General features: G+C 36.3%; 1 protein-coding gene across 2 annotated transcripts in view; it reads right to left on the bottom strand.

Moving 5' to 3' along the window:
* CUL3 (cullin 3) overlaps positions 1 to 21,787 on the bottom strand; it is a 97,215-nt gene that overhangs the window by 29,446 nt on the left and 45,982 nt on the right. For both annotated transcript variants that reach the window (XM_043909865.1, XM_043909867.1), the window contains 2 exons: positions 18,271 to 18,384; positions 388 to 548 (listed from right to left, as the gene is read on the bottom strand). In XM_043909865.1, coding sequence (XP_043765800.1) covers positions 388 to 548; positions 18,271 to 18,384 — 275 coding nt within the window. The remainder of the gene's footprint in view (positions 1 to 387; positions 549 to 18,270; positions 18,385 to 21,787) is intronic.

Here is a 21,787-nt window from a genome sequence, read left to right as displayed (position 1 = left end):
CATCTTATTAGACTACGTTCGACATTTGTTTCTTCAAACACATTAAAAACAAATGCTAACCAAAAGCCTCTCAAAAGAGACAAACACGTTATCAAATAGGAAAAAAGAAGAACAAAAATGTCAGCATTAAAAAATACAGGAAAAAATCAAAAAAGATTAATGGTTGATTTGCTTCTTAAAGATATATTAAACAAAAGCTTAGGATGGTTTCTTCTAAAAATAAATGTGTGCTTTTCAGTTAAAATCTAGCTAATTTTGCTAACTGTTATATAAGGTTTTTGAGTATTTTCATAACATGCTAGACAAACTTAAAATTAAGACAGTGAATCAATTCTCAGGATATAACCACTAAAAACCGAAACCCAAAGAGTAGAAAGACTGTCATACCGGTCTACGACCTCTCCTTTCCGCTCCCTGGCAATCATATCCAACAGCGTTTGCCGGAGATGATCCCTAATACACCCATAGCGTACAACTTGATCTCGGAAAATAATTAATCCCAAATTGTAGACATTCTCCACATTATTTTGTTGTACATATACACGGTCCTGCAGTTAAAACAAAATCATAATATAAACATTAGTACAACCCTTGCGAACAAAAAAATAATCATTTTGGTTTACAAAAACAAAGGAAATAAAATTCCAAAAGTGGTCAATTTTTTAAGTGAGAAACACTTCAGGCAGCATGGAGTTTTCTAGTACCTCCTCCCAAGTCATATAAAAGTTATACATAGTTACGTATTTACAATTTACAATGGCTACTGAAACAATGGGGATAGGTGAAGATCACCCATTTACCTTAAGTAAAAGGGAGGAAAAAAAGCAATCCACCCAGGGAAAGAGACAAGTCAGCAGAAAGGAGAGAGGAGAAAGGTAGACAGCAGGCAGGCAGGTCTTCCCTTTTCCCCAAAGCCATACCCTGCATGAACATGGTTCTTATTTTCCTAAATACTGTACCTGAAGGTGATATTCTTTAAATAAAACTGAGCACTAAATGAAATAGAGATACATGTGACTTATTGGCTGCTTACTGGTAAATGTTGAAAGTTCCTATATGCTTATAATAGAGCAGCATTCAGTACTACATAATTAAAACACCCCTGGCTAATGCCATTTCAGATTATTTACTAGTAGTCAGTCATCTTACTTTCAAGTTCTTACCAGCATGGTTACCAGTGTTTCACTTAATATAGCACAGATAATCCAAAATTATTGGTCATAAAAGTCTCATTTTGTGAGATACTTAGAAATCTGTATTACACCAAGATACACAGAAATAAAACTACTCTTTTTCATTCACAAAAGTATTAGTAACAGAATTCCATTCTGTTCTTAACCAGGATCTCTGGGCTTTGGTGGGTCTGGAAACTTCTGAAAATTTTAAAAATTGTTTCGTGTTTGTTCATATTAATACATAAGTATTTTGGAAAGAGTCCATAGCTTTCACCAGATTCTTAAAGGAATCTGTAATCCCCAAACAAGATCCACTAAACTGTATCTCTGAACTTTCAAAGAACACTGTATTAAAAGCAATACCAAATAAACTAAGAGGGAAACATGAACAGAAGTTCTATCACACAGGCATTAAATGGTACACACCATCTTTTTTCCCCAATGGCAGGAAATGACAGTTCTATTTGTTTTTATGTAAAAATACAAATACACAAAATGCAAACATATAAAAATATTACAGTTGTACATAAAATATGCATGTACTGATGACCTTTCTAACCATTTTTATCTAATTTTTCATGAGAATAGCCTCTTTTCACAGACACTATTCCTCCAACTTTCATTCATCTCAAACAATGGTCCATTCCTAATGGCTACAAGGAAAGCTGCTCTTTCGTTAATCTTTGGTGCTCACTTTCTACATTTTATACCCCATTTTTCAAACTGTGGTAGCAACTTCAGTTAAGTTTTCTTAACTTAAAATTTTCACCAGTGACTTCAATAAATTCCTGAATTTCACACTTCTTTCCTTGAGGTCTTAATAAGTTTCACATCCCTCTTTTTTTAACAGACTCACTTGTACTGAAGCTTACTCACAATCTTCAGGTCCAACTCTCCCCCACCCTCCAGTATCATCCTGATTCTGGCCTACTTTTAAGCATAAAACAAAATGTATTCAATGAAAACTGACAAATACCTAGTAATTCATAAAGCAATGAGAATTATTTTTATTATAAAAAGTCACTCCAATTAAAGCATAAATTATTTATAAATTTGATTTTTTTCAATTTTGAACATAAACTTCTATGGTACAGAATCTGTACCAACTACAGAATCACTCTTACCCAATGTCACCAAAACCAGTAACTGATTGATTAAAGTGGTGAAACAGGAAAACCATTACATACATACATACGTATACACACACCCCCCCCCACACACACTTGAACCTTAAACATTTTAAAACATGTGTGTGTTCACTAAGATACTTTTTATTTGAACACGAGTCCTGTGTTTAGAGGTCAATGTTGTCCTTCTCAAATATACTCATTCAGTATAAATTGTCTAGCACTTCCACTTTCAGTTTTATTAAGATGGATCATGACCAGAGACAACCATGAACCAATCTAACTGTAAAAGGCCTTCTAAATTTTTAGTTTCCACCCTAGACCTTTAAATTGCCAAATAACCCAATAGGTAGCAATTTGCCTTTGTCAAGTCTTTCCAAAACATTCAATCTAGTCTGCCAAATAACAAACTGTATTGTTTTACACACTATTCTATTGATTGACACAATATAAAATTATGTAGAAACAAGTACAATTAGCATAAGCAAGTTTAAAAACAAATACACTGACTCTCAGTAAGGAAAGCTCGACTGAAAAGAACAAAACAGAGAAGATACACTGAAAAGTAGAGGGACAGTGCTGAGAGAACGTTTATCAATCAGGCTTTTCACAGCTAGAGCAGAAAGTACTGTCAATTCTGACAGGTGCTGTTAAGCGTGAACGTATTACATGCCTCTGTGACCATCAGCACATCTTGTAGGAGATCCATAGCATAGACATACATAATACATATTAGCAAATTTAACATATACCTTCTAAAATACCTCTTTCTTAAGAAACCAAATGTTTCTAATTTAGGCTAAGAGAAATATCAAAGAACTAGATTAGATTTTATTGGTTTTGGTGAAAGGCAATTACCTTTAAGAATTACACAACAAAAGATGCAGCAATGTAACCTTCAGAGTAAATTAAAAGTGTTAGAGTGAAAAATTTTAACATCCCCCCTTTTGGCTTTATTGTAGTTAATTTATATGCCATAAAATTCACTCATTGTGACAGTATGGTTCAATAATTCACAGTACATTTCTATACTGTGTAATGACTGCAATAATCCAGTTATAGAATATATTTCCATCACTCAAAAAAAAAAAAAAAAAATCCCTCCAGCCCTTCTGGAACTTCAATCATTACCATCAGCACCTCTGCTTTTTTTTTTTAGAATTTCCTTTCCTGGACATTTCATAGAAGTGGAATCATATAATATGTAATCTTTTGAGTCTGATTTTTTACTAAGCATAAGATTGCTAAGGTTCATTAATGTAATACATATTAGTATTCCATTCCTGTTCAGTGCTAAATAGTATTCCACCACATGGATATTCCACATTTAGCTTACCCATTTATCAGCTAATGGATATCTGGGGCTGTTTCAGTTTACCAGTTTTTTCCAGTCTACTACAGGTGACACTGCTATGCACACTTGGGTACAATCTTCTTGTAGGATGTACGCCTTCATTTTTTTTTTTTTTTTGATAGATTTCTATGAGCAGAAGTATTGGGCCACATGGAAATAGCCAAATTGCTTTCTAAAGTGGACATGTCAGTTACAGAAGAATTCTTAAGATCTCTGGCCCTACCATTAACTGCTGGTGTGACTCTAAGTAAGTCATTTATCCACTCTGGTCCTGGGTAACACAAAGGGCTGGTAAAAACACTCTCTAAAACTCTGATTTCCTTTGAAGCTTAACTCTCTAATCAAAACTTAGCATATACTAGGGATCAAGACATGTACCACTATTACTCCTTTTCTTTCTGTTAGTCTTCTCTGGCCTGGGTTTTTCCCTTCTCAATCCTAAACACGGTGATGCTATCATTCTATAACCATATGGCCTACAGAACCTGCTATCTTGAGTCTTCTGGCAAAAAGACAGAAAGGGAGCCTGGTGCAGCTGATAAGCTCTTCAGGTATATTGCATACAGAGACGAACAATGCTTCAGAGTAAAAGAAGCCAGGTATAATGGGAACACATGGCTGGGGTATTCAAGGAAATCACACAGAATTTACATCCATGGAAGATGACTGAGGACAAGGGAAATACTGATGCTAAACTCTGTCTTTCAACGTGAGACTGTCAAGGTGTATATAATGATCATAATTAAATGACATAATATTAAGAAAACCTGTTAACCCTGAAATTTGACTATGGATACCAGAGAACTAATAAATACAGAAGGAAAACCTGCAACCTTGAGCTTGGCTACTTAAAATCAGTAATACCAAATGGTCATTTATATTGTTTGGTACATGTGATTGATAGCCATCAAGCAAAATAAAAGCTACACATGCACACATCTAGGTGTTTACATGTGCATGAACAATAACGCACACACACATTCACAATAAACTTGTGATCTGCACATGATAAATATTAAAATATTTACTGAATGAACACGCTAAATCTTCTTTTCACTGTTTATTAGGCACTATCAGAAGGACTTCAGCCTGTGGGTACACAAGAGCATCTCATAACAGATTCTAATAGGAATCTTTGTTAAAAAATAAATGGCTAACTTTATGTTAATACAGTATCTATTTAGCTGTAATCATTAAATCAATGCAGGACTTTTTATTTTGTATATATGTGTCTATGTGATATTTAATTTTACCAAAATGTAATTTGTATGAGTTCACTTCAATCAGTTATCTACTAGAGAGATGAGCAAAGGTACAAAGTTGGTGGTTGCTTCTATTTGACTTTTTAAAGCCAAAATACAGGCATTCTGAATTCAAAAATGTTCTGAAAAATCCATGTTTCATCACTACAGAGATAAAACTACATTTAAAATCACTATGGTTCCCTCTCAGGAACTGCTATTCCTACGCCAAGAAAACCTTTTCCCCTTAACTGATGGCTTCACCAAGACACCTAATTCACCTCGATACCTAAATATCTAACTAATACATAAAAGGTCAAACTCAGAATGCAAAAGTATTCTCAGATGGTCCAAGACACACTATGCAAAAAAAAAAAAAAAAAAAATTTTAGGAAAGCTAAATCTATCTATGCAAAGTCAAGGAATGACTGTGTAAGTGGGCTAAACAGTTTCATAAGTCAGGGATACATAAAAATAAAACAGTAACAAAAATTTGGTAATGAAGTTCAAAAAGTAACTCATACTATTTAATTTACCCACAAGAAATGGTTTGGGAAATATTTTTAATCAACAGTCATCATGTCACGAAAAAGCCAAGGAAAGAACAAATTATAAGCTCTTTCAGTATTATTCATATCTAGTCTCACTGAACAATGTTTTCTTGTAAGATTAAATGGGTACTCAGGGAGCAAATTCTAACCTTTGGGTAATATTCAACTCTGAAAACTTAGTACTACAAATATATATACAACATTCCTTTGCCTCAATTTTAAAATTTAGGGTGGATCTTCATCATTTTTTTGCTTCAAATTCCAGTAGTTCAACACTTTTGATAACAACACTAAGGAACTAGGGGCAGTTATGGTTTAGTACTCATCTATCTACACTTCCTTGCTTGATCTCACTTATGACCAATGGCAGCTCTTCAGGCAAAGATCACTTTTTGAATCGAAGTGAATAGCTCTGAAAGTTGGTTTATCAAGTACATTGTCAAGATGGTTAATAAAATTTAATTTTTCTTTCACTTTCTTGTCCTCAAGGCAAGATGACCTACAACTGCTTTCATTTTTTTTTTACAAGAGAAAAGAAAAATAGGAATGTAAATTAGGTTAAAAATCTTTATAAATACTAAATATTTATCCTACTCATCAGCTAGACGTAAATCCTGAAAAATTAACTCATTTAAAAGAAAACACACACACAAGAAAATACCGCTATAACAAGTAGCTACTGTAAATTTGAACGTACTTTCCCAAATTTAATCACCAGGCAATCTTTTACCAACAAGTAATAAATTTAAGTGTTTCCAAAAACAAGGCTCACTTTCTAACCACAAGTTAAGATGGCTTAACACAATGAAGATAGAAATAGAAAATTTAAAAACAATACAAAAATCCAGAAAAGCAACAAAAAGATTCTACGGCAGAGTTTACAGTAGGGGTAAAAAAGTCTAATCAGAGCAACCTTTGAAGAAGTGTCCCAATATTTTTACAGAATGCTAGTGTCTGATTACACTGCTGAAAAGGCATCCATAAGATATGAAATAGTAAACTGCCCAGAAATGTTACTGGTTAATTATGGATAAAGTGAATGAAAAAGCACAGAATATAGTGTCCAAAAACCTGGCTTGAAAACTTAGCTGCACAACTAAAGTTCAAAGTCATAGATTCCACCAATATAAAATGAGCCCCAATCTCCCTCTTGGGAATGTGAAGGCCATTTAAGGCTGTGCAGCTGCAAGAAATTCTATCATTTAAAAAAGTCTTTTTACTGAATTTGTTACAATATTGCTTCTATGTTTTGGTTTTTTGGCCATGAGGCTTGTGGGATCTTAGCCCCCTGAGGAGGGATGGAACCCACACGTCCTGCGTTGGAAAATGAAGTCTTAACCACTGGAACGACCAGGGAAGTCTCCAAGAAATTCTTCTTCAAAATAATTCCCATTCATCTCAAGAACCGTATCTTATGATATGTGACAAAACAAACCCCTAGTCATGTTTCTCTAAAGCTATATAAATTGCACCAAATCACAAAATAAAAGCACTGTTTCCTATTCCAAAATTTCACCAATGTAATGGTGGGGAATAAAGCAACAACGCTAGAATACTGTCCCTATTAGAACGATGACAGTTTTAATAATGAGATTATAAGATTTTTAGAAAAGAAGACCTGTATCAGAGAAGAGATATAACTCAGTGTTTATAAACACAGATTTATGAGCCAGACAGGCTGTCTCGATCCTATCTCTACCATTTACTAGGTGTGACCTTAACATCTGTGTCTGTTTCTTCAATATAAAATAACACCTATCTCAAAAAGCTATTATCACGTACTTTCACTTATCATCTTGAAAGAATACCCTTTATAAAACAAACTCCTTTGAAAATAACTACAAAAGTAAGCTACAATAATACCACCTCACAGCCATCAAGATAGCTACTATTAAAAAGAAATAATAATTCAAAAAGACACATGTACCCCAATGTTCACTGCAGCACTATCTACAACAGCCAGGACACGGACGCAACCTAGATGTCCATCAACAGATGAATGGATAAAGAAGATGTGGTACATATATACAACAGAATATTATTCAGCCATAAACCGGATTGCAATCAAGTCATTTGAAGTGATATGGAAGAACCTAGTGGCTGTCATACAGAGTGAAGAATCAGAAAGAGAACAACAAATACTGTATGTTAACACACACATATATAATCTAGACTCTAGAAAAATGATACTGATGAACCTATTTGCATGTAGAGAATGAACTTGTAGACACAGCAGGTACAGGAGGGTGGGATAACGAGATTGCAGCGCTGACACATATACCTTACCGTGCGTAAACCAGACAGCCAGCAAGCAGCTGTTGTATAGCACAGAGTCTGGCCCAGGAGGAAATATACAATGTACACATACAGCTGATTCACAATGCGGTACAGCAGAAATTAACACAATACTGTAAAACAACTATACTGCAACTTTAAAATAAAAAGGAAAGAAAGGAAAAAGAACAAGCGCATAGTGAGAATATGGAGAAGTTGGAATTCTTGAATATTGTTGCTGGGTATGTAAAACTGTTCAGCTGCTATGGAAAATAAGATGGTAGTTACTTAAAAATTAAGAATAGAATTATCATGTAATCCAGCAATTCTACTGTCTGGGTTTATACTCAAAAGAAGGGTCTTAAAGAAATATTCTTACACTCATATCCATAACTGCTGCTGCTAAGTCACTTCAGTCGTGTCCGACCCTGTGCGACCCCATAGACGGCAGCCCACCAGGCTCCCCAGTCCATGGGATTCTCAAGGCAAGAACACTGGAGTGGGTTGCCATTTCCTTCTCCAATGTGTGAAAGTGAAAAGTGAAAGGGAAGTTGCTCAGTCATGTCCAACTCGTAGCCACCGGATGGACTGCAGCCTACCAGGCTTCTCCATCCATGGGATTTTCCAGGCAAGAGTACTGGAGTGGGGTGCCATTGCCTTCTCCACCTATCCATAGCAGTGTTATTCAAAATAGCCAAAGGGTGGGAAAGAAATCCAAGAGACCACTGACTTGCGAATGGATAAGCAACTGTAGCATACCCATATGACTGAGTATTAGCCTTAAAAAGAAAGACAATTTTTAAAACTGAGATAACACATTTCACGTGTAAACATTATGACTTCTGTATACACTACAACCTGCTCACCACCAAAAGTTTAGTTTCACCATCTTGCCTTACCCCCACTCCCCTTTCCCTCTGTAAACCACTAATCTGTTAAGGAAAGAAACTCCGACTCAGATTGCAACATGGATGAAACTTAAGTTGCAAAAGGACAATATTCTATGATTCCACTTTTATGAGGTAGCTAGAATGGGCTAATTCATAGTCAGAAAGTACAGTGGTGGAGACCAGGGGACTGAGGAATAGGGTGGGGGGATGAGGAGTTACCATTTAATGGGTATCAGATTTTAGTTTTGCAAGATGAAATTCTAGAGATGAGTGGAGGCAATGATAGCTGTGCAACGTATGAATGTACTTAACATCACTGAATTTCAACTGCACACTTTGAAAATTTTTATGTTATATGTATCTTAAAATAAAACAAACAAATACTGTTTAAAAGCATCAAAGAGCACCAAAAGCCACCTGGATTTGAGGGACCTGGATTCTGGAAAAATGGCAAGTATGCTGAGAGGAGCCCTATATTTGCTTTCACTCATTCCCTTGGGTCATCTGTTGTTATCACAATAATTGGAGGCCAAGCAGAAAGTCATAGGTGGAATGGCTATCAAGTAGCTAAGGCTTCTGAGGCAAAAGTCTAAAGAAAAGAACCAAAGCTGTGCAAGCAAACTTCATTGAGACTTTTACTGACACACCATCTAAGGATGGATGAGACACCAAAACTCCAAACAGAAAGCAGCGCAGGGAGACTAAAGAGCTGAACAGACTGCTGGAAGACGTGCAGGCGGGACAAGTCAGTATTACCTCAAGGCACAGTAATGTGGAGATCAAACCGGTAAACAACTCAAGGCTTTTGACTGAGACCCCAGAAGGGTTTTTTTCCTGTGAGTAAAATATGGTCTGAAGAAAACAAAAACGCAAACTAAAAATAGATCAACCTTAACAAAGGCTAAAAGCCAGTTTCATCTAGATTATGGTGATCTGCCCATACTGTGCCTGTCTGCCAGAAGAAAACTGCATTTCCTAAGAAGGAAGGTTATCATCACTCAGGGCCTCCACAAATTTTCATATACAATTTTGGAAAAGTTACCAGGTCTGTCCCCAGCACAACAAAACAAACACCCCAGGATTCAATGTCTAAAAACTAAGAGGAAAAAGCCCCAGGAAGTCAAAGTATTCTACACTCAAACTATCCAGAAGTGTTTAAGAACAAACCAACAACGAACAAATATAAGTAAACTGTAAGTCAAGGGTCTGTGTTGTAATCTCTAAATCCCTAAAACAATAATAATAAAAGCATATATAAATAATAACTAATGGGGGGAGGGGGTATAGTAATAAAACATACTTGACTCACCTAAAAGAAGGAAAGAAAACTGAAAGAAAAAAAATCAATAAAGAACAGATGAGACAAAACAGAAAAAAGAAAACCACAGTAGGATGGCAAACATAAACCCAAATTTGTCAGTAATCACATTAAATGCAAAAGAAATACATGCTTCATTTTAAAAACAAAGATAATCAGATGGGGTTAAAAAGCATGTTACTGTTTGGTACTTACAAGTGACATACCTTAAATATAAGCAGACAAAAAGGTAAAAAGCAAAGAGTGGGATGAAGTTTGCTATGAAAACATTAATTATAAGAAACCTCATATTAATACTGGACAGAGTAGTCTTTAAACAGGAAGTATTACGAAAGATAAAGGATATAACCCTAAATTTATATTCACTGTGTAACAAAACTTCAAAATATATAATCTAAAAGGAGAAATAAGACCCAAATCAAATCTGAAGGTTTTAATATTTCTTGGTAGTTGATAGAACATGCAGACAAAAAAATTAGTAAAGATGTGTAAGATCTGAACTTGATTAGTAAACCTGACCAACTGATAAATACACAACACTTTCTCCAACAACTGCAGACTGAAAAACTGAAACCAACTGAAATTAAAAACTTCTCTTCAAAGATACCATTAGGAGAAAAGACATATCTAGAATGAAAGATAATATCTCACAATACATTTATTATTTGATGAAGTATTTTTATCCAGAACTCTCACAAATTTTTTAAAAAATCAGAAAATCCACATTTAAAAAAAATGGGCAAATGCATAGTTTTATTTTGTTATACATAAGTGTTTATCGTTCAGTCATCTCTGACTCTTTGTGACCCTATGGACTGCAGCCTGCCAGGCTCCTCTGTCCACAGGATTCTCCAGGCAAGGATACTGGAGTGAGGTGCCATTTCCTTCTCCCTGTTATAAAGTGTTTTAAAAAAAATTAAAAGGGGACTTTCGAATTAGTGGTTATCATAACTGCTGTAACTGCTATAGTATATCATATTTTTGCTGAATTTTTAACTATTCTAATAATAATGGTTTTAAATAACTTCTGATGACAGGTATCTAAATCCTTAGAAAAGCACTTCTTTAATGAGAATTTTACTATCAGATTCAAAATTTTAAAGTGAGAAAAGAAGCAGTGCTAAAATTTCGAATATGCTTTCATAGAACTTGGATCATTGATAAAAATCACTTTTCTTAAATTATAGGCTTGGGAAAACAGGATTATTTACCCAAGTGCGATGTCCACATCATAAAATTGCCCAATGACAGAAGAAATTGGAAAAAGAAACCCAGTTGTTTAGAATAGTGTTTGATACATAATACACATTCACTGCATACCTGCTGAATCAATTTATCCACATAAGCAACAAACGTGAATAAATGTTAGCTCAACTCTGTGTAAATAAACTATCATAAACATATAAGTGTGTGTGTGAGTGTGTGTGGAGAAGTCTCCTTTATTGACAAAAGTTTCATCTTCCTTTCCTACACCAAGGTATCTGTGCTCTGTGACTGCACCTCCACAGGACCTACCCAAGACGGATTAATACCTGCTTGCCTTCCTCCCTAAACTCAATGTCATGGATTGCTACATCATCACTGCACACACACAAACACAGTTCACAGGGCATAAGTAATCAAAAGTGTTTATGATTCTACTAATTTGCTGTAAGGGGAACTTAAGTGGATGGCAAGGAAGAAATCCTAACTATCAAGCCCAATACTCTTAACCTTTACAGTATTTATGATGTTGCCCTGGTTTTATTTTACATAAAGGCCCAGTAGTTAGCTTTTGAACTAACCATAAAAAGATGCCAAGGTATTATACCATCAGTCACAAATGCAAAAACTAGAGCACATATGGGGAACCTGTCTTGTACAGGCCCTTCTTGCAAAGGAAGTTAAAGAAAAAAAAAAAAAACTGAAAAAGTGTGAAGCTTAACAGCCCCAAAAGCCACATCCTATTTTCTTCTAAGATATCATTTTGAAAGCAGAGAAAGTACCAAGAAGACTTAAACAACCTATCTGTGCTCTTCTAGAATACAGCTGTTTTCAAACTTTTCTCAGTGCTCAATCTAGAATACAGTAAAGAAGAAATTTTTTTTTTAATCTAAAAAGTACCAAAATCTACAAAAGAAAATGCAAACTCTCAAATTCTGTGATTTCCATGTTCTCATCCTATCTTCTGGTATCCAAGGACATAGAAATCCTTGGTAGCTTTAGCAAACAGCTTATATTATCTCTCAACTTGGTTCCTTGATATCTATTACCTCTGATAACTGTAATTTTCATAATAATGACCAATTTGACACACTCCTTACAGATGCCTAAATTTTCATCTCCCATCTTATCAGGATTCCCTTCACCCACATATTGAGATAGACAGACTTTCAGCCTCATCATTAGAAGACTCAAATATCTCTGGTATTAAAGATCCTCTTTTTCCTCCCACCTCCCTGTGTACATTTCAACAGCTCCTCACTTCAACTACAACTTCAGATCTACTGATCCCTAACACCGAATACTTGTTTCCTGGGAACTTGTGATTCAGTTGCCCGCTTCTGAAAATAGCACAGATTGACAATCAACAATTTAAACAATGCTACGACCTTAGAATTCTTCCCTGTACCCAATAAGCCAAAATGAATTAGTAGGTTTTCCTTAGCTTTTGAATATTTTTCTCTGAGACGGCTAAGTCCCTCCAAAGAAAGTATGAAGGCTACTGACTGCCGTCACTATACAAACTTTGTGCCAACTTAAATTATCCCCTCACAATTACAGATGATCCACTTACATGGCTGACCCAGCACAGGGGATATTCCAAACCTCCCCGAGTGTTAGTTTCCTATTGTTGCTGAACAAATGATCAGCTTCAGTACCTCGTTTACTCTCTAACAGTTCCAGAGTTGAGAAGACCGAAAACAGTTTCACTAGGATAGATTACAATGTCAGCAGCACTGGTTCCTTCTGGAGGCTCTGAGGGGGATTCACTTCCCTGTCTCTTTCAATCTCTAGTGGCCACCTGTATTCCTGGGCTATAGCCCCTCTTCCATCTTCAGAGCGGATCACTCCAATCTCTGTGTCTGTCATTATATTGCCTTCTCTTATTCTGACCCTCCTGCAACTCTCTTATAAAGACCCTGCAGCAGGATAACCTAAGACAATTATCATCTCATGATCCTCAACCTCATCACCTCTGCAAAGTTCCTTCTCCCATATATAGTGACAATCTCTAGGTTCCAGAGATTAGTCGTGGGCGTATCTGGGAGTCTATTACTCAGCCTACCACATTCCTCAGTACCTCACATGCTTCTGCGACCTATTAACTGACTGTTGCATGTTCTACTTTATTAAGGAGACCATCCTCAGCTTCTCTCCTCTTCAAAAAGTTCTTCCTACATTCCACCTCACCTCTTTACCCATCCTAATGACTTTCCTAATAGCTCAAAGAAGTAGTGATCCATTTTTTCCCTGGGTCAACTCTCCCTCCATGACTTTGAATTTATAGCTTCTGGTCTTTAAGGATAACCTCAATAGAACTGTATTTTTGTTATTTGTAAAAATGACTGGGAATATAGATAAACAAGTAAAAACATGAAAATATCTTTGAAAATCATCACAGAGTTTTATGCAGAAAATTCTTCTATTAACCTTCCATACCACAATAAGAAATGCTTTCCTTTTTGACATGAATTCTAATTGCTCCAAAGTAACCTACAGAATGCCAGCCATACATTTAATTTTCCCCTTGATATTATAGCTATTTTGTAGTTTACAGGGGGAGAAATGCATGAATATTAATATATCTGTGGATTATTTTGATAATTAAAGCTATTATATAACCTATAACAAATTTTCTTCATAAAATTAAAAAACTGAAAAGGAAACATACTAAGTAGCCCCAAATCAATCTTAGAAGTTTAACATGTTAACTTTTCTTAAAGGATGAATTAAAAATAAAGCAGGTTACACACTCCAACGCTTTCAGGGACAAAACAGGTAAATTAAGTCTCAAATGTTAGAAAAAATATAGTGGCAGAATCACATGTTCCATTTTGAGATATGTGTGCACTTTTTCTTTCTAGAATGCTGAACCTGCCAACAACAAAGTGTTCAGGGACAAATTTCAACCAATAGCTGCCTCCATGTAACCTGTGATTCCATTTTCACTTTCAAGAGCCAGTGTTTCCCACGGTATCTATACACTGAGGCTTGTGCAGGGCATTTTAGACACAGACATCTCCCTGTCAGAGTAAAAGTCAGCTAGCTGAGGAGGAGGAAGGTGGTAAGACAGTGCAGCATCTTCTCTTCTCCCATGAGCCTAAGTTCTAAAAATCCAACAGTCAGAGCCAGTATTCACAGGAAGAAGAAATCTGCCTAGGTATATGTCTTATGTAGCAGGTAAAGTGATCTGATAAGTCTGGAATGAGGGTAAAAACTTCATAGAAAATAATGGAGATGTCAATATAAAAAAAAATTGGGGGGGTAGTTTTTGGAAAATTAGAAGAATTTATCTTGATTGAAGAACTGGTTACACATGTGCATACATGTGTCAAAAATAACTTTGTACACTTTAGTTCTGCACTTTTCAATGTTAATTGAAATTAATTATACTTTAAATTTAAAAAACACTTATTTAATTAAGCCTAGAATATTACACATAAAAAGGCAAAACAAAGAGAATGAAGGATGAAAGAATTATACCTATGGAATATGAAAATACATTATCAACACTTTAACCTCTTTCTAAACCTAAAATTTTGCATTTTTAATTAGCATTTTGAAAAAAAGCACTATCTATTAAAAAATGTGTATAGTAATTCTGAGATGTAGTGAGTGCCCAGGCTGCGCAGGGGGCTGTGCCGTGTTGGAGGCAGAGCAGTGACACAAACCCTGTCCCATCCCCACCCTCCAGTCCAGTCTAGCGGGGAAGCGAGGCATTAAGCAGCTGTTAGTAAAGATAAACACTACAGAGGGCGTAGCGCTAGGTACAAGGAGAGCAGCTGGGGCCACGGGCAGTACAAAGCATGGAGCAAGGAACGCTTACCAGAAATCCAAGCAAAGCCTTAAAGAATAAGTAGGAACACATGACAAAAGTGAGGAAACATGGAAACACTTCCCGACAGAAGACAGGTGTGAAGATTCCAAGATGAGAGAAGGATGAGAAAGAATCATGCACTTTAAAGTAATAATTCTAGGAACAATGTGAAAAAGAAGAGACAGGAGCATGGTGAATGTTGTATGACTAGCTACTGAGAAATCAAAGTGCTCTGGTCTTGAGTGGCAGATATGAAAACAGAGAAATTATAGATTCTAGAAATACATGAGGTAGGAAAAAAGGGAGAAGAAACTGACAAGAATAATTCCCAGGTTCCTATCATGACCAAATGGAATAACACTGATTATGAGCTCACTTGGAAATGCCAAGTTTGAACTATCTCTAGACAGTAAAGGGAGCCACCAGCTAGATCAATGAATTTACGAGTCTGAATCTCACAGCATGAGACTGGAGAGATAAGGTGGGAATCATTTGCACAGAGGCACTACAGAGAGTCAAGGTAAGTAAATACCATGTACCAGGAGAGGGAAGTCTAGGTTAAGCCCCAAGAATGGCTCTATTTTAAGGGGCAAGAAGAGTGAGAAGAAACAGTCAGAAAGGCAGAGGCATACCAAGGGAGTACTTGGTCACAGAAATTAAGGACCCAACCATGCCAGAATAGTCGTCGTCAAGTGTGCCAACGCTGCTGGAAAATCAAGGCAAGTGAGGATGAGCGGTGAGCTTTGCTTTCAGAGATGTGCAGACATTGTGATCCCAGTAGGAGCAAGACAGAAGAGCTGAGGTAGAAGCGTGACTGAAACATACTCAAAATGAACGGTGGTGGTTTAGTCGCCAAGTCGTATCTGACTCTTGCGACCCCACGGACTTTAGCCCACTAGGCTCCTCGGTGCATGGGACTTCCCAGGCAAGAATACTGGAGTGGCTTGCCATTTCTTCTTCCTGGGGATCTTCCCGACTCAGGGATTGAATCTGGGTCTCCTACACTGCAGGCGGATTCAAACCGAGGAGAAAAAGGGACACAGCAAGTGTCAACACTTCCTATGAGAAATTTGGCTGTGAACAGCAATGGGAGATCCTGGGCGGCAGTGGAGGGGTCCAAGAGAAAATTTAGCAGGCTATTATTCTGAGAAGAAAGAGGCAGAAAACAGACAGAAACTTGCAGACTCCGAGGCAACAGATGAATACAGCTTCCACCTGATGCTTTCTCTTTCTCTGAAAGGCAGAAGATGAGATTGTTTACTAAGAGTAAGGGGACCAGCAGGATAGCATTTTTAGGACCAGGCTTGAAGAGAAATAATTGTTTCAAAGTGGTAGAATGAGCTGACTAGACAAAGAGTGAGACTTCTGGGCAGTGTGGAATGTTAATAGAGGAAGTTTATGAAAATGGACACAGTACGAGGTTTCCCAAATGGGGTTTCTACCAGCAGAAGCCCAGGTAAGGCAAGTGGCTGGGTTTATCCAGGGCTGTTATACCACCAGATGGATCTGATGAAAAGATGAAGGGAAATATTACTACTAATTTTTACTGAACACAATACTACAGTCCAGGCCATATAAGTGCTTCACGTGAAGGGCTCCTTTAAGCCTCATGGCTACTCTACCCATGAGTACAATATTATTTTCACTTTATAAATGAAGCTAAGGAATAATAATTAGTTCCTTAATTATGATAATTAGTTCCCTGACTACAGTCACATAACAGCTAGGATTCAAAGTCTGAGATTTCTCTTGTGCCCCCACCAACAAAAAATGTGGTGTATGTGCTGAAATAAAATAGAAATTTTAAAAAATCATATGGTATAAAGAATAAGTATATATTATTTCAAAATACTCCTTTTATCAATAGAGCAATGGACTATAAAATCACAAGTGATTTTCTATCTCAGTGTCTGTGTTGAAACTCAGACTCAACAAATCTGGAACTTAAAGACAGCAATAAGCGAAGTCATTTTACATTTAATTTCTAAACATTATGGAATGTTTTCACAGGCTACCTCATTTACCTCAAAATGTCCACATTAAGATAACTATTGTGAAGAGGAAAATGAGGCTCAGAAAGGCTAAATAACCTGCTAAACCTTTTCCCAAAACCGTGAAAAATGAAGTAGCCCCTCTTTGACCCTCTTGCCAATCAGTTCAGTCACTCAGTCATGTCCCACTCTTTGTGACCCCATGGACTGTGGCACTCCAGGCCTCCCTGTCCATCACCAACCCCCGGAGCTTACTCAAACGCATGTCCATCGCATCAGTGATGCCATCCAACCACTGCATCCTCTGCCGTCCCCTTCTCCTCCCGCGTTCAATCTTTCCCAGCATCACAAATCCTGGGGTAACGGGCCTGATTGAGTTCACTCAGCAGAACAAAAAATTTTATAGTTCTTTGATCTCACTGGAAATTCTTTCCAAAGACTGCCTCATTCTACCAAGTAAAGAAACTAGGATCCACTCTTACCATTACAACTAATTATCAAAAACTAAAGAAACTGAAAATAAAAATTCCAAAGCAGAGAGTAAAATCTTGGAAGAAAATCACTAAGTTCAATTCCCAAACATAAGTCCAATTCCCAAAGATAAACACTGAAGAAACAAGCTACTGGGCTTGAAGATTCTGCAGACATAATTAAGCTTGACGAATATTGATAATTGTATTTTTTTAAAAAACCTGAGTTTTAATCTCCTTGAAAGCTATTAAACAGTCTAGCTCAAGTCAATGTTTTCCTAACTGTTTTGATCAACAAGGTATTTTTTTTGAATGAATGGCAACTCACTCTAGTATTCTTGCCTGGGCAATTCCATGGACAGAGGAGCCTGGTGGGCTACAGTCCATGGGGTCACAAAGAGTCGGACACGACTGAGCACACACGCATACTATTAGGAGAGATAGACGGCAGTTGCTAAGAGTACAGTTATTACAAAAATATTTGCATTAATACAGTATCTCCTGTAACTGAAAACATAAGGACATTAGGTAAAAATATGCAAGAGAATATTTAGCTTTCATCTCTCATGTTGTCACTCAATTCCCCTCACTCAAAGAGAGATGGGCTTTTCAGTATTTCCCATATTGAAGCATAAGTGCTAGATATTGAGAAAAATATTACATCTTTTCTCTTCTAATAATTAAGTATACGAACAACTAAGATTTTATTCATATAAGCTGAAGTTGGCCCTTATGACATAAACAGTATTTAAAAAAAGAAGAAAAGCTTTCCACACTGAATTGTACCAACTAAATGTGACAGAAGAAAAGGCACTGTGTTTTGAAATGCTTCAAGGAAAAACAACAAAGCTCTACTTACCATATACATTAGTATGTCTCTAATCATCACCATAGCTGTCTGATGATCATTCCAAGCTTGATTTAGCGTTTGAAGAAAGTTGTTATTCAATGAATTTAGTACATCTTCTCGCACCTATTAACAGAAGGGTTCATTACAGTTTGTTTATACACCCAACACACACTCATATGTATACATGCACATTATCTGTTCAACAAAATAATGAAGTGAAATCTTTGATTTTAAATCAAAGAAACATGTTACGGACCAGCAGAAATATTTTAAGCTATAATATAACCTATATACAGATAACTAACAAATGCGTTTTGTACAGTCCAGACAGGTCTCTTGACCTCCAGAATCATAAAGCAACCTCCTGGGCATTTCTCAACCCTCCAATGATGTAACCTGTCAGCATAAAATCCTAAAGACTTACAAAAGAACTACAAAGGTGCCACAGAACTGGTCCCAGGCTATATCACTCCAATTAAACTTCCTATTACACTACGCCTCCCCCATCTTTGAAAAATGGTCACAAACACTGATTTTGGAGTCAAACTACCTGGGCTTGAATCCCAGTTCCCAGACTAGGAGTGCAACCTTGGGTAAATTACTTCATCTCCATGCTTCAGTTTCCTCATATCTGAAACAGTATCCATTTTATAGGACTGTTTTAAGGATGGAATTACCACTTGAAATACACATAAGACAGTGCCTAACACTCAGTGAGCATAAAATGCATTAACTTAATGTACTCCGCCTCCATGAAGCCGCGTGCTGCAGATGTGCTCTGCCATCTCCTCTGCTGGGTGCACAGCTCACTCCCCTCCTTCTCTTCTGCTCAAGGTTAACCTCCACAAAAAGGCCTTCCCTGACCATCCTGTTTTAATAACAAGACCTCTACTTTTCCAGCCTACACTTTGTTTTTCCTCCCAGTACCCGTCACTCATTACCAGTATGTTACATATTTATCTGTTTATTACTGCTCCACGGCAGCAGGGATTCTCCCTCCTCCATGTGTACCTCCCACATCTACAACAGTGCCTGGCGTATGAAAGACCCTTTATTTCATCCCCACCCTCCAATACCATGATTCACCTGCAACAAGGTCATAAGTTCTTTCACCATATCTGCCTTTGCATAAAGTTCCTTCCAGTCTGAAATACCCTTTAAAGGCAATTCTGATAAGAATTCAGGAATTTTTCCCAACAATCCACAAGTATATTCACACCTTCTCCAGTAAAGGTTACTGACCATTACGTTTTCCTGCTATGTTATCAGTCCAATGGAAAAATTCTTTGACTAGGAAACAGAATCTAGACTCTGGTTTTAGCTTTGTCATCAAGTACTGCATCTGTCCTCTAAGCTCCTATGACACTTTGGAACTATTAATGCCAGTTTTTAAAATCCAACCAATCTTCCACCGTCCACCTCAACTCTCAGTAACTCTAGCCTAAAGCGACATTTTTTTTTTTAATTTCTAAACATTCTTCACCATAGATAATCTACAGCAGTGGTTTAACTTTTTTAGGCTGGGAAGAATCTGAAGTTACAGTGCTTTCTGACACCTAAAACTCAAATTATAAACACATGTAAATAAAACGTCATTGTGTATTAGAACTAGAATAAAGTGATTTTAAGTGCCAAAGATTAAAAACACACACACACATTATTCTCAACACACAGTAGAGAAAGCTGAAGCTGAGAAAATTGTAATTTATTTTTTCTTACATGAAGAGGAAAAACAGTGGGAGATTTTACTGTTGGGACAACTAATCTATTCTACCAAACATACAGTATGAAAACCACTAGTCTATACCACATAATTCAAGATTGTATCATATACTCTTGTTCACAAGACTCAGCTACTTGACTTCAAATATATCATGAAGAGATTACTCCATAAATATGTTGACAATATTAAAAGTGATAAACTTCCATGTCAGTTGACAGTATTATGTTAAACACTTTTCATGCAAAGTGGTAAAACCTATTTCAAGTAATTAAGACTACCACACATCATATGCAAGCTCCCATATGCTAAACAAACAAAAAAACCCAGCAAGCTGAAAATGTACCTATTTACAAAATTCTTCATCAAGCTTCATATTCTTTCACTGACCCTCTAAATTCTGAGTAGCAATTAAATTAAAATCATGACAATACTAGAGAAACTGTATTATACATTCTAAACACCAGAAAATCTAGAAATTAATCATTTGAAAGGATTTAAGTGAAAATATTCCCTTTGTTATAAAATCAAGTTATATGTTAACTCTATTTATAAAGTCATTCTGATTTTGGAATGCAAAAACGTGCTTGGTATATTAGCTGAATAAATGAAAAATTTACCTATTAAATTTAAAAGCTATAAAATAAGGCATGTTTTCTAAAGTCACTAATTTATACACTAAAAATATTATCAGCAAGTATAAGATACTGCCTTTCAGCAAGATTAAAATGCAATCAGCCAGCACAACGTGTCATAAATGATAACACTGCTTTATTTGCATTATACTTCAAAAAATTATCCTCACAAATCAGTAATAGTGAATTCTACTTAGTAGAAAGGAAGTTGCTATTAAGAGTTTATTTTGTTATATTTATTTTTGAATGATCACACACAGACATGATTAAAAGATAAATGCCCTTAAATACACTTGCTGCAATCATCTCTTATTCAGATCACTCTATGAGCAAGAAATTGTTCCTCTAAAACTGTTTCAGAAAAATATCTTTGTACTGATAAATGAAAAGTGAAAGATTATTTGTCCAAACATACAATAAAATGGTAGGAATGAGATGAAAATTTAATGTTTACAAAGATCAAAACAGGCTTTTTCAAGACTAAGCTGGCATATAAAGCAAAATACACAACGTGACAAAAGATTTAACCTTTATCTTACAAATTATTAACGTAACAGTACAGAAAGTTTGAAACAGAAAGTGTGGGATATGTAACATTATTAATCTCACACCCTACCAAAACCATAATTAGTTTTTGCACTAGCAAAGGCAAAGGGGAAGAAGAACCCTGAGATAAAGGTGGTACCAGAACCAAAGGGTCCTGCCAATCATACTGTGACCAGATCCATTACTTTAAAAATCTACATGAACATTATGCAGATGAAGAGTTGGAATGTGCAGAATGAGACGATGAAGAACAAGTAACAAGACCATGGAAGCTGAGCGCAGGATGATATACCAGCTGTGACAAGAGGCTAAAGTAGTAGCTGAAAACTGATGACTATGCAAAGCATCTAGCCTTGCAAAGGATAAAGCAAGACACAGTAATTTAAAACAATAGATCATAAACCTGGCAAAGAGACAGAATCCTACAGAGACTAAGAGATTTCAATCAAGAGAATGAGAAGATAAGACAGACTGGAAGAAAATATTTACAAAAGACACACACACCTGACAAAGGACTGTTACCCAAAATACACAAAGAATTTCTAAAACTCGGCAAAAGAAAACCACCCAGCTCTTAAAACTGGCAAGACCAGGACACCTCACCAAAAAGATATTCAGATAGCAA

The sequence above is a fragment of the Cervus elaphus genome, chromosome 8 (assembly GCF_910594005.1).
Source record: "Cervus elaphus chromosome 8, mCerEla1.1, whole genome shotgun sequence".
Classification (NCBI taxonomy): Eukaryota; Metazoa; Chordata; class Mammalia; order Artiodactyla; family Cervidae; genus Cervus; species Cervus elaphus.
This window is presented reverse-complemented; position numbering and strand designations above follow the sequence as displayed.